Raw genomic sequence first — 14970 nt, 5'->3', positions numbered from 1 at the left:
ATGTAGCCGGTGTAAGAACTTATCAATCAGCTGCATTCATTATCGAGATAATAAATTACCTGGCCTTAGTGATAGGGACTGAGCGTGTCAGTTTCCGAACAGAGGGCTCCGCGAAGATTCAAAAGTAGGGAGAGTTTTTTAAAGAGTTAATGTTCATGGAAAGTCAGTGCCCTAGGAGGGGTAGGGGGGGGGGGGGAGAACACGCGGGCTTGATTTAACTAAATTCATTGGCTTAGGCTTAAGTTTAGACATAATTAGTTTTAGTCAAAGTTGTGCTAGCGGTGAGGGTAACCCATAAATGACATCTTGTTATTTTAGATTTTTACTTCTTAGTCTCCTTCCCTCCCTTCCCATTATCGTAACACCGAGCATAAAATGATAGTTCAGTTTAACCCTTTTAAGTCTGGGAGAGCAAAACAAAACAAAAGCCTATGTCGGACAACATGAGATTCCAACTCGAGACTTTCGGGTAAAATTCGAGCGCTCTGTTTCTCGGACACGCCGTCGTTTGGTTGTTTATTAATAAAATAGTTGAATAAAGTTTAAAATGGATTGTGTTACTGGAATAATAATTTTTAACATATTGTAATTTAACATTTATTTTCATACAGGCCTATTTTCCACGATTTATGGTATCCTAAAGTATGCTAAGTATAGATGAGGCTCTCTTTCTTTCTTTTTCTTTTTTAGCATACATTAATTTAGAAAATCTTTGCGCGAAAAATTAATAACCAACAGTAGACTTGCCAGGAAAATATTGTCCATGCCACGGCTGTTGTTTTCTTTTGCTTTAAAGAAACGAAACGTTTAATTTAACACAAAAATAGGCCTGTATGCAGACTCATGGCACCACATATTTTGAATATTTTACCAGCAACAAATACGTATCTGTTAATATAGCTACAACTTTCATTGTTTCCATAATCCATGTGGGATGTTGGGCCTAAGGGGAAATAACAGCCCTCGTTGCCATAACCAAACTGTCATTAATTTCCACAATGTATTTGAATAATGAAGTGATATAGGCGAATAATTTTAATTGTATTTTAGGGGTCATCCATAAATGACGTCACACTCGTAGGAGGGAGGGGGGGGGGGGTCCGTAATTTTGTGACGATGTGTGATGAGGGGGAGGGGGGGGGGGTCAGATGTTGCGACGTCACATTTTTGCATTATAAAAAAGCAATGTTAGAAAACGAATTTTAGACGTTATTTCGCGTTTTAGATAACTGTTTTAATAAATTGTAATAGTTTAGACAAGATTTTTTTAAAAATATCAATGTTTAAAAAAAATTCAACTGCAATTTTGAGGGGGGTTGTAGGTTGAGGTGTGACGTCATTTTAGGGGGGGGGGTCTGGCTTTTTGTGACGAAGTGTGACGGAGGGGAGGGGGGGAGGTAAAAATCTCCAAAAAAAGCGTGACGTCATTTATGGATGACCCCTTATGCAAATTGTATGTTAATAAATAATCAGTTGATTAATGAAAGTTAATGACCAGGAAGAGACAGTAGCGTAGCGAGGGGGGGGGGGGGGGGGCGGGGGGGACATATGTCCCCGGGCGCCGACCTTAGGGGGGGGGCGCCAAATTGAAAGTTTGAGGGGGGGGTGCAAATGAAAAGTTCGAGGGGGGTGGTGCAAATCGAAAGTTTGAGGGGGGGGGGGTGCAAATGAAAAGTTCGAGGGGGGGTGCAAATCGAAAGTTTGAGAGGGGGGGGGTGCAAATGAAAAGTTCGAGGGGGGGTGCAAATCGAAAATTTGCTCTCGAGGGGGCGCCAAATTGGAAGTATGTCCCCGGGCGCCGGGAAGGGTCGCTACGCCTCTGGGAAGAGATCAAACAAAAAACGTGACAAGGGGAGATAACCTCCAATGAAATAGAGGCCTATTTTGATTGCCATTTATTGTATCTTTTAAGTTATTTTAATATAAAAAAATGCCTATTTTAAATTTAATCAAAGCATATTTAGATAGAGTATCATTAGAAAACAAGAGACCATGAAAAGTCAAAGCTATATCTTTAAAAAATATGTATAATTTTTACTGTAATTGATTGTCTTTCCGAATAAAAAATAATTTAAGGCTTTGAGGTAGAAATATGATGAATCTATGACTATACTGTGCATTTTTGTTTCTTTGGGTTTGGGTTTTATGAAAAATTTTTGTTTACTGAATATACGTTGGTTTACTGAAATTTAGGCCTATTAAATATTTTTATTTGAATATAAAAAGACGAATCTAATTTTATATAGCCTAAACTCGACTAGCGACACACAAGTATTTTCTAAGGGAAGCAACTAGAGGAGCTTAATTCACCCGCCAATATTCATTGTCCTATTTTCTTGTGTAAAAAGTTTGCGGGATTGGTCTACAGCACGATTAAAGATATTGAAAATGTTTGTTCAGAAACGGGGTATGTAAAATGAATCTATCTGAATATGTCTAATTATGCTCAATTTATTCAGGTATACCAGGACTTGTCACAATTGGCCAATGCAAAAGCAAGGGGATTCCACCCCTCACAAAAAATTCGCTAAAAAAACTATTTGAGCTAGACTAGACAGAAAATCTTTTTTGTTTTGTTGTCATATAGATTTTCTAGATCTAGTTGAACTCTACAAGAATATGTAATTTTTGTTTTTATATGATGATTAGTGTTTTTTTACCAAAATCACTAATAAATTGAGCATAGGATAGTAAGGTAAAACTCCATTTTAGCGTATTTTAATCTCCGTTGCTTGTTTACCTCCAGTTGAGCGTATTTTATTCTAACAACCGAAACACACCAAAACATTAGGAAAACACGATTTATTTTTTGTATTGTATTTTTGTTTTAGCAAATGAATAAAAATGAATATTTAAAAAACACGACTTGTTTATTTGTATTGTATTTTTTTTAAAAAGGCATTTGTCTCATGATGAAACTGATACACTGTTGACTGTTAATTATCCTGTATTATATTTTTGTATTTATGCAATAAATGTACAAACTCTGTGTTTTTTAATTTGACAATTTTGCCAAAACTGATAAAATATTTTTACTATAGAGTTGTATATTATTTAAATTCATAGTAAATCTACCATTCTTCCCAATATTTTGATATCTGTATCAAGTATGATTTTTTTGTATGAGTAAATATCTGACTTTAAAAAAAAATTGATGTGGGGTCGTCCATAGATGACGTCACACTCGTAAGGGAGAGGGGGGGAGGGGTCCGCAATTTTGTGACGGTGGGTGATGAGGGGGAGGGGGTGGGGTTTCAGATAGTGTGACGTCACTTTTTTGCATTATATAAAAGCAATGTTAGAAAAACGAGTTTTAGCCGTTATTTTGCGTTTTAGAAAACGGTTTTAATAAATTGTAATAGGAATTGATCAAAATGCTCTATGTTGACAGAGTTCTGACAAGATTTTGGAAAAATTCAACAGAAATTTTGATGGGGGGGGGGGGGTGGTTGTAGGCTGAAGTGTGACGTCATTTTAGGGGGGGGGGGTCCTGACTTTTTGTGATGACGTGTAATGGAGGGGGGAGGTAAAAGTCGTAAAAAAAACGTGTCGTCACAAAAAGCAAGACCCCCCCCTCCCCTTACGAGTGTGACGTCATTTATGGACGACCTCTAACATTATTTTTTTTTTAAATGACAACGCGAGTTGTCACACATTCTCTAACACTCCAAGCCATCCATCACCAAATTCCACCCCCCCCCCCCCCCCCGGCCCACTTTCGGCAGCATTCTTAGGGGTCATCCATAAATGACGTCACGCTTTTTTGACGATTTTTCCTCCCCCCTTCCCCCCTTCACACGTCGTCACAAAAATAACGTCACACCTCAGCCTCTGTCAAAATAGAGTATTTTAATCAACTCCTATTACAATTTATTAGAACAGTTTTCTAAAACGCGAAATAACGTCTAGAATTTGCTTTCTAACATTGCTTTTTTACAATGCAAAAGTGTGACGTCGCACCATCTGAACCCCCCCCCCCCCTCCCCCTCATCACTCACAAAATTACGGATCCCCTCCCCCCATCCCCCCCCCCTACAGTGTGACGTAATTTATGAACGACCCCTTATGCCTTTTAATACTTTTATTCTGTTAGTTGAAATTGGAACACTTATTTGTACAAAGTGTGGATCTCTATTTTTGCAACCAACAAACAAAGCATTTCAGTCAGTCTCTTTGTTGTTTTTATTCATTTGTTAAAACAAAAATACAAAACAAATAAATAAGTCGTGTTTTTTTAAATATTCATTTTTATTCATTTATGAAAAGCAACAATACAATACAAATATTCAATTCGTGTTTTCCTAATGTTTTGGTGTGTTTCGGTTGTTAGAGTAAAATACGCTCAACTGGAGGTAAACAAGCAACGGAGATTAAAATACGCTAAAATGGAGTTTTACCGGATAGTAATTTTACGTGTGTGGGGAAATTGCGAGACGCGAAAAGTTCGGAAAAGCGAAATGGCGAGGCGGGAAAATGCGAGAAGGTAATGCGAGACATACCTGCGGAATTAAGGGTAAATAGCGAGACACTTTTTGTGAAAAAAGTTTTTTTCTTTTTTTTCCATCTTTAGGTAGGCCTATTTATTTAAATTATTTTTGTTTTGTTTTAAAATAAACAAGCATTTAGCCATATCCTTTAACACAAGTGTTGTATGTTGTTATTTTTTATCTAGATACTAAGAAGATAGATAGATCTAGATCTATCTATTTAAAAATCCTAACATCGTTGCTGTGCTACTGTCATCGCCCGCTCTTGTTAGCGAGAGGAAAATCCCGTCTTAGTTGGCATTAATTTAAAAATCTAGCCCGCTCATGTTTATACAAACGTGAGCTGTGTCATTGTAAATTGGTATAATCTTGTCAGCAGGAGAGATATTTTGCAACATCTATTTATGGATTTTTGTACTTGCAAAAAGTCATTTATGGAAGACCCCAAATAACACCACCACCAAAACCAAAAAATTCAGATAAGTTCAACTTGGTTTTAAAAATATTTGAAGTAGGCCGATAGCTTACGATATAGTACGAGCAACTGATAATATCGGTGACGTCACTTTATTTTTTCCCCAAACAGTAAGAGAAAAAAAACTGGGGGCATTGAGAGTTCATAAAAGCTTAGGAATAAGCAACACATAAAAGAGGGTTAATCTAGTCCTCACCTTCACATAGGGCAGTAATCGCATACTTAATTTGATGTTATTTTTTCTGACTTATTTATGGAAATAATAAATATATATATATATATATATACAATTAATTAATAAATAATAATATAACATTTATGGGAAAATTCGGAAAAGTCACAACCGTGATATAAAATCTAATATAAATTAGTGTAAAGGAACATTGGAAGAGAAAACGCACAGTAAGTAGTTCTTGCCTCCAGAATAGTTGTATCCAAATGATGTAGGCATTTCGTTGTGCTTAGATTTAAATGGTAAAAAAAGCTAGAAAAAATCGTAGGCGGCGGCTATAATACAAAATTTCTATGCAACAATAGAAAATATGTTTGCGGCGGCAGCGGATCCGGGCACGGCGATCTTCAAAGACGGCGTTCCACACCAAAGACAGAAGTTGATCTATCGTCGGCGGTATTTCCGTTGGTTTCGAACAAGGTGGTATTCTAAGTCAACACAAAAGATGGGGGGAGTTGACAAATCATCAGTATGTCTAGCGACGGAAAAATCTGAAGTTTTAACAATGTAAACGAAACATTTTTGAAGTCTGGACCAAATACCACTGAAAATCAGGTGCTGTAAATTTTTCGCAGAAATCTTCGCATTTCAACACCACCCAGCGTAAGTATCTGCTTGTGGTAAAATGCGAGACAAAAAAGCCACGTGACCAACCGTTTTCGCGCCCTTCTCGCATTTTCCCACCTCGCCATTTCGCTTTTCGCGTCTCGCAATTTCCCCACGCCCTTATTTTACTTGCAGTTGTATTTTGTTCATATTTGCAGAGTTTAGCTAGAATCTAGAATGATATATAGAATAATATAGATCTATATATATATCTAGTATATAGAACTTGTAAATGCTGTTGAAATGAATAAAAATAATACTAATAATAGAGAGGTTATATTTTTGTGTTGGCTTCCTCCCATAACCCCAAAAAACTGTGTGCCGCGCAAATATGAAAATGTTTCTAAAGCCATATTTTATATTAATACAGCAAATGAAAGAACTACAAAGTTAGAAATCTAAAGTAAATGACTTGAACACTGTTATGTGCATATAATTGCCTCATTATTTTGGGCAGGTGAAGTAGAGTCCATCTTTAAGCCATTTTGTTATAAAACTGCTGCGCAAATATGAAAATGTTTCTAAAGCAATATTTTATATAAATACAGTGAATGAAAGAACTCCATAGTCAGAAATCTAAAGTAAATATCTTGAACACTGTAATGTGTCTATAACTGCCTTGTTATTTTGGGCAGATGAAGTAGAGTCCATATAAAAGCCATTTTGTAATAAGTGAAATGAAGTTATCAGATCAATGTTTTTATGTGTGAATTGTGTATGGATTCTGATTTTCAGCATATAACTATATCTAAGGGTAAGTAGAACTTGAATACTTAAAATTACAGTTAGCACAATGCTAGTGTATAGCAACAGACAGGTAGCCTAGGTCTGACTCTTGTCAGTCTAGTCTGACAAAATTGGATTTTAGGAAAAACATATTCTGCAAAACTAGAACTAGAGCTGAAAAAATTAAAGATGGGTATATAAATATATTTTGAAATAAAAAATTAGATTTGTTTGCACATTCCATAAGAATGCTGTTATTAGTTGATCAAACTTAAAGGCCGGAAGATCGGGATGAAAAAATATAACAATGGTGGCAATGCAACCTACATACAGTGACTACCCCTGGACGAGTATATCTAATGTCGGAGTCAAAATATCCAAAAACAAATATCATTTCCACATACATAAGATATGTTTGCTCAGTAATCTTCTCTCATCTAGAATAACCTTTTAAAAAATCGTGATTCCAACGTGTTTGAAACTAGCCTTCATACAGGGGGAAGACCAAAGCAGAGACAGCGTGCAATCAGATCGCTAAGCCATCAAAACAATGGGAAAACCATTCTACTTTTCATTTAACATTAGGAAATGACCTTTTAAACTTAATTAATTACCATAAATTAAAAACTTATTAGTATGCAAAACCAAATCTCGTGCGCCCAGTATCAGAAAGTAATGGGCGATTTCGGGTCGTGTTTTTACCGCGATCTCGGCCGATACCGACAACCCTTATACAAGCGATCATTTATTTTCATCTAATCCTAATGAATCATAATGCGACATTTAATCATTAATTTGTAAAGACAACAAAGAAAAATTTTAATAATTATACTACAGCCTAGTTATACTTAATATTATTTGCATAATGACATAATGTATTTACAATTTTTCATCTCTGTTTCAGGAGGCCGTACTGAAAGTGTCCATTTTGACAAGATCACTTCAAGAATCCAAAAGCTTTGTTATGGCTTGCACAAAGATTTTGTTGACCCAGTAATGATATTTGCTCTAGGCAAAGGCCTATTTATTACTAAAATAATCAGGCCTAACTATAGATTTTTAGGCTTAATGTGTTTAATCAAGTATACAAAACTTACATGTTGAAATCAGTATTTAGATCTAGTAGTAGGCTACTAGACTTTTTTTTTATTTGATTTTTTTGTGTGTGTGCTAACGAGTGCTTAGGAAATCTTTTTATCAATCACTTATTTTTTCCCTTGCAAATAGGCTGCAATAACATTAAAGGTCATCAATGGTTTGTATCCTGGGGTGACTACTGTTGAGTTGGACAATTTAGCTGCCGAAACTGCAGCCACAATGACCACAAAGCACCCTGACTATGCCATTCTTGCAGCTAGAATAGCAGTGTCCAATTTGCATAAAGAGAGCAAAAAGCTTTTCAGTGGTAAGGATCTTGTTTAATATGATTTACTGAATTATAAATATTAATGTAAAACACCAGAAATATTTAATATCAGAATGTAATTTTAATAGCTGTTGTTTATTTTGTTTAGATGCAATGGCTGATCTTTATAACTGGATTAATCCTAAGACAGGAAAACATTCCCCTATGATTTCTGAGGAAGTTCACAACATCATTAAAAACAATGCAGATGTATGTTCATTCTCATATATAAAATTTGTACTTTACATTTTGCTCTAGAATAGTATGTATCTAAAATAGTTTGAACTTTCTATTCAAGTGACACCTGAAATTTGACTTTTTAAATTTTTCAGCGGTTGAATTCTGCCATCATCTATGATAGAGATTATTCATACAATTATTTTGGTTTCAAGGTAAGTTATTTATAGATGACATTGAACTTTATACACACACTTATCTATATACTACTAAAAGTCAAGTTTGTTTACATGTTTGAATATTTATTTGTTTGCCTGATCGAAAATTGTGATATGTTCGACTCTATCTGGAAAGCTGTAAAATAGTATGCAGGTAGAGAATAATTTTTTAATGCAGACAGACTGTTGATCACAAATTTATTTAAAGACGTTAATTAATTAATTGATTTATTCATATGCAGAGTAACCCATTTTTTTTTAAAATGTTAAAACTTTGCCTAAACTTTGTGGGAATAGTGACGTCACAGGTTTTTGTTTACTCTTTAGTACAATAAAATGGCGGCGTCTATCGAAGAAAATTGTGTTCCCATTCCAAAGTTTAACGCGTTCTAAATCTAATTTTCTGTCGGTCATAACTTTAACAATACGTCCGTTTGCTGTATTTATTACGTTCCAACACTTATATCAATTTTAAACTGTCTTTTTTCATTTAGTTTTACAATAAATTTCTCTAGATCTAAAGTTATGAATCTAGCTAGAATCTAGCCTAGGGCCTAGATTCAAGAATCTAGATCTAGATATCTAGGTCACTAGACTCAATGTAAATTCTAGATCTAGACTTAATGTAAATTCTACATCTAGAATCTATTTCGGGCCTAATTATTTTATATAAATCTTTGTTTAGCTTCAATGATCATCTAATTCGAGAATACATGGGATTTTTTTGTTATCTAGGTTCTATATCTAGATATAGTAGGATTACTCACTAACTTGGAGGCGTGGTCGGCTGCTAACAACAATATGGCGTACGGACCGGACGCAAGACTTCCGACCATTTTTAGGCCATGTTTACCACGAGCAAAATGGCGGGTGTTCACATTATTTAAACATGGTATAGGTGGCCAGGGCTAGATATGCCAGAAAAGCATTTTAAAATTTGCTTTGGAGAATGAAGGCTAAATTTGAAAGTCAGTGTCATAAACATTAATAGAACTTTTTTTTTTTTTTACGTTTTCAATTATTTTTTCTTAAGCCCTATATGTGAATGATAAGGTTGACTATCAGGACCTCGCGGGGCACAGGGCAGGTGAAGTAGGGTTCATCTGTTTCTTTGTCCTAAGCAAATGAAGGGATAGTGTGGTCAGAGACATGCTCGGCTGGAATCGTTTTTGTTGTCTGAGACTTGGCGGGACACTGGGCAGGTGAAGTAGAGTTGAGTAGGTCACCTGTGACGTCAGTATATGAAGGGATAGTCCGAAATCGTTGTTTTCGGTGTTTTTAAAAGATAAAAAACATATTTTTGAATGTGGGGTCTGTTTTTTGTGACGATAAGTGACACTGCAGTAGCGAGGAGGGGGGGGCGGGGGGGGGAAGGGGAGGCGGGGGGAGGTGGAGGGGGGGGCGGGGGGGACATATGTTGGGGCGCCAAAATGGTTTGGAAAAATAAATTGAAAGGTTGAGGGGGGTTCAAATGGAAAGTTTGCGTGGGGGGGGGGGGGGGGTTGCACATCAAAAGTTTGAGGGGGGGGTTGAAAATCGAAATCTTGGGGGGGGGGGGGGGGTTCAAATCGAAAAGTTTGTCCCCGGGCGCCGGGAAGGGTCGCTATGCCTCTGAGTGACAGACGTGATGTTTTTTGATGGATGACCCCCGAAGCCCACAGTTATCCAACGGATGACGGGTATTCTAGTATACATCTATATATATAATTCTCTTCTTTGAGCCGTTAGAAAACAAGCTGCAAACGCTCTCCCTACCTCCCCACCCCTACATGGTTTTAGTGAGCTGTGTTCACTCTAATTGTTTACAAGCAGAGCCAACGATTTTAAACGTAGGGGGGGGGGGGAGGGAAGGAAGGGGGGGGTTATGGTCCTTAACGAGCTACTTATAGTGTTTTAAAGAAATATTTTCAGTGTCAGCGTTGGTACTGTCGAATTCACAAATTATGAATTATTGAAAATTAGAAACAACTAAATAGCGGCGTATGTTATGCCGCGGGCCGGCTCGTTTATATATAAAAAGCTATTCCATTATTTAATTGTTTTTTTAATTTTATTTCAGACTTTGGAAAGATCTTACCTTTTGAGAATAAATGGCAAAGGTGAGAAGTATTTTTGTGTTGAAGTTTTTAGCATTTTTGTGTTTGAGTGTCACTCCATTATATATGACACTTTTCTGTTCTGTAGTTGCTGAACGTCCTCAACAAATGTTAATGAGAGTTGCTGTTGGCATTCATAAGGAAGACATTGATGCAGCCATCGAGGTAGTATATATTTCAATAGCACTTTCCTGTCATTTGCTAAAGTAGTTTTTTATTTGGGATTTTTCTAAAACCTGTTTTTTTTATTATGTTGCTTACTTTACTGTTTTTCTTTTCAGACATACAACCTGCTGTCAGAGAAATGGTTTACTCATGCCTCACCTACATTGTTTAATGCTGGAACAAATAAACCTCAAATGTCAAGGTAATTCAGAATTATTTATCCCAAATGTCTATATAATTTATTACTAATTGCTGTGAATTTTTGTTTTCAGTATTTTTATTTGAAAGAAGTTACATTTTTGTCACATTAACATTTTACCTGTATTTTTTTCTAGCTGTTTTCTGTTGACCATGCACTCTGATAGCATTGAGGGTATTTATGAAACTCTGAAAACATGTGCTTTCGTCTCAAAAAGTGCTGGTGGTATAGGCCTTAATGTTCACTGCATCAGGGCTACTGGGAGTTACATAGCTGGGGTGAGTTATTAAATAGGGCTAATCACTTGTTTATGGAACAATAGCATTTTGTTTGATATTTAGGATCTTTTTAATTTATAGAAGGGTTTGGGACAGATTCTAGTTTGTTATCTGTTCATTATTGATAAAGTAAATTTTTTTCTTATATAACATGTTTCTTGCAAAGTAATTTGATAACTGATGTATTTTCTTTTAGACCAATGGAACCTCAAATGGTCTGATTCCAATGCTGAGGGTTTATAACAACACTGCTAGATATGTTGATCAAGGAGGAAACAAGGTTGGTAAATTTGTTTACATTTTTCATACTTTTATTTCAACTAATTTTGTTGGAGTAATTATTTATCATAAAGTTTCATATTTTTAGAGACCCGGAGCATTCGCAATTTACTTGGAACCTTGGCACGCTGATGTGTTTGAGTTCCTAGACCTGAAGAAAAATACAGGAAAGGAGGAACAAAGAGCAAGAGATCTCTTCTATGCCATGTGGATTCCAGACCTTTTCATGAAACGAGTGGAAGCTAATGAAGACTGGACACTCATGTGTCCAAGTGAATGTCCAGGACTTGCTGATGTGTGGGGGGAAGAGTTTGAAAAACTGTATGAAAGGTAGACTCAACAAATTTTCTAATCTAATACAAATTAAGGTTTTTCTTACAACTTGCTTCATTTGTTGCATTATAAGCCAATTTTTTTACTGTGGGTTACAGGTTTATTTTAGTTGATATAAGTTGTATCCCTATGTTCTATTTCTCACAAACAATACATTAAGTTACTATAAATTCCAGTTACGAGGCACAGGGTAAGGGAAGAAAGACAATTAAGGCCCAAAAGTTGTGGTATGCCATCATTGAGTCGCAGACAGAGACTGGAACCCCATACATGCTGTACAAGGACAGTTGTAACAGGAAGTCTAACCAACAAAATCTGGGCACCATCAAGTGCAGTAACCTGTGTACAGAAATTGTTGAGTACAGTTCACCTGAAGAGGTAAAAAAACTAATTTACCATCATAGCATTTTATAGTATTTAGATTTTTTAATTCATATTTTAATTTTTTTTATTGCATATGGTTTAACATCACATTTTGACCCTGCTTCATATAGTTTTGTGACTTATCAATTTAAAGTTATTTGTATTATGAATTTTAATATTATGTTATATTTTTTTAGTAATTTTATTAACACACTTTCCAGGTGGCAGTCTGTAATTTGGCCTCCATTGCCCTCAACATGTATGTTAGACCTGACAAGACATTTGACTTCGAGAAACTACAGTTAGTTACCAAAGTTGCTGTCAGAAACCTCAATAAAATTATTGATATCAATTATTACCCTGTCCCTGAAGTAAGTAGTAGTGTTTTAATGATTTATTTATTTATTTTTTTTATTTGTCTTTGATAATTTAGCTGTAACTTAATTCTCTAATTTAGATTAAATTTCAGTTTAATTCAGATGTTCAAAATTAACCCAAAGGTTATTGTTTTTGTTATTTAAAAAAACGTGCTTATTCTAGGCTGAGCGCTCCAATCGTCGCCACAGACCCATAGGACTGGGTGTTCAAGGTCTGGCCGATGCTTTCATCTTGATGAGATTTCCATTTGACAGTCCAGAGGCAAAGCAGTTGAATAAAGAAATCTTTGAGACAATTTACTTTGCTGCACTTGATGCCAGTTGTGAGCTTGCTGAACGAGATGGTCCTTATGAGACGTATGCTGGATGTCCTGTCTCAAAGGGAATTCTTCAGCATGATATGTGGGATGTGAAACCCGTAAGACGCTACAATTTATTTTTTAATTTAATAAGTGTAGCTGTTTTGTTTATGATTATTTTATTTGAAAACTTAAAATATCCTCAGACTACTAGTTTGGACTGGGCTGGTCTTAGGCAGCGTATTACCAAATTTGGAGTACGAAACAGTCTTTTGATGGCCCCCATGCCTACTGCATCTACCGCACAAATTCTGGGTAACAATGAGTCCATAGAAGCATACACAAGCAATATCTACACAAGACGAGTTCTTTCAGGGGAGTTTCAAATTGTAAATCAGCATCTCCTAAAAGGTAAGCAGCACCTGTTTCTTAATTGTTTTAAATTAGTTTTCATCAAATACCGTGTACATGTATTATAATTTTGAGCTGTATGTTTTGTTATGCAACTTTGATCTAGAGCAACCTTTTATTGCATCATGTAATGCTTTCTCTACCTTACCAAAACCTCTATGTAGAAAATTTTAGTTTAAAATGCAATTATTTTGATAGGGCAGAAACTAACATTTGTTCTTAAAACCTGCTTCAAAGTTCAATGTTTGCTAGAGGTGGGCTGCAACTACTTCTGAAATTTGATACCTGTTTTATTAATAATTTGCCTATCATTTACATTCAACAGATTTAACAGAAAGGGGAATGTGGAATGAAGATATTAAAAATCAAATTATTGCCGCCAATGGTTCTGTTCAAAACATAAACTCGATTCCAGATGATCTCAAAGCACTTTATAAAACAGTGTGGGAAATAAAACAGAAGGTAAATTTATTTTTCACAGCAAACTCATGAATAAACTTATATTTTATAACTTTTTTAAAAATGTTACTTTACAGCTGTATTATTTCATAATCTAATCTACATGCTTACCTAACTTTTTACTGTTTTATACAGGTTGTACTTGAAATGGCAGCAGATCGTGGTGCATTTATCGACCAGAGTCAGTCACTAAATATCCACATTGCTGAACCAAACTATGGAAAGCTGTCAAGCATGCATTTCTATGCATGGAAACTGGTATGTTTTTTTTTAAATAAAATATTTGACCCACAATAGTAAATCCTTTACTAGAGAAAACAAATTCAAGGTGTGATTAACTTCTCACCTAGTCTACCTAACTTGAATAGAGGGGGTTGTTCCGGCATGTATCTAGCCATATAAGCCATTATCCCTGACCGGGCTTGTATGCGTAATAAAATTGTGTTGATTTTATCCACCCAGGGATTGAAAACTGGCATGTACTACTTGCGCACAAAGCCAGCAGCACAAGCTATACAGTTCACTGTGGACAAGACGAGGTTGTCTGAGACCAACAAAACCAACACAAGGGCCGCAGCCCCCACAGACAAGACAGATAAAATTTCACTGGAGCAAACCAACGGTGCTGATGCAGAGAGTGAAGACAAAGAAAACAAAAGGAACCAGAACATGGCAGTTTTGGCCTGCTCGTTAAAGAACAGAGAGGATTGTTTGATGTGTGGGTCATAAATGTGTTCCTCATTTTTTGGTAATTAATCAATGATTTACTTAAAGTGATGAAAATGTTTCATATTTGTGAATATATTATTGTATATTTAGTGCATTTAAGAATGTCTTATTAGTGTGTTCATTATTGACAAAGGCAATTTTTAATTATGTCAAAGGGGATTAATCTATTTTTCCTTCCAACTTATGTAAATCCACTTAGGCTCTATGATTTATGCATAATCTTTAAACAGCAGATGTTTAAACATTTTAGTTATCGTCCAAGCTTTATCAAATCACCATATTAATGCAATTTTCATTTTATTTGTAGGAGTTAGAGTATTAGAAGTATTGTGGGATTTTTCTAGAATGTCAAGTATACTTTTGTATAAACATCCATCTTTTTTGCAATTTTCATTCTGTTCCAAGTAGTGTTTTTGTTTCATACATTTTCTGTATATTTATACCCATGTGCATCAATTTTTGTTTTTCTAAATGTCTTCTCCTGAGCTCCATGTGTTTATTGTTTAGTGAATTCTAACTTCCTATTGTCATACACATCATTTATAAAATGAATAAAAATTTGTCACAAAGATGTTTCAGCATTTTTAATGCACTGTAATAGTATGTGTTTATCTTTCAATGAATAATTCACTCTATAATATAATGTAAGATAAAGA

General features: G+C 35.4%; 1 protein-coding gene across 1 annotated transcript; it reads left to right on the top strand.

The window, feature by feature from the left end:
* Positions 1-2286: 2286 nt before the first annotated feature.
* Positions 2287-14873, top strand: LOC131958331 (ribonucleoside-diphosphate reductase large subunit). Its single transcript, XM_059323297.1, has 18 exons — positions 2287-2407; positions 7431-7519; positions 7754-7931; positions 8041-8141; positions 8264-8323; positions 10386-10425; positions 10511-10587; positions 10704-10789; positions 10923-11064; positions 11261-11344; positions 11432-11673; positions 11853-12054; positions 12261-12410; positions 12580-12834; positions 12922-13126; positions 13452-13588; positions 13721-13843; positions 14048-14873. The coding sequence occupies exons 1-18, from the start codon at positions 2389-2391 to the stop codon at positions 14312-14314; spliced, it is 2457 nt and encodes an 818-aa protein (XP_059179280.1). The 5' UTR covers positions 2287-2388; the 3' UTR covers positions 14315-14873.
* The last annotated feature ends 97 nt before the right edge of the window (positions 14874-14970 follow it).

Source organism: Physella acuta, unplaced genomic scaffold (assembly GCF_028476545.2).
Source record: "Physella acuta isolate Inbredline_101_S28 unplaced genomic scaffold, ASM2847654v3 ptg001317l, whole genome shotgun sequence".
NCBI classification, from domain to species: Eukaryota; Metazoa; Mollusca; class Gastropoda; family Physidae; genus Physella; species Physella acuta.
Note: the sequence above shows the minus strand (reverse complement) of the source record. Positions and strands in the feature narration are given on the sequence as shown.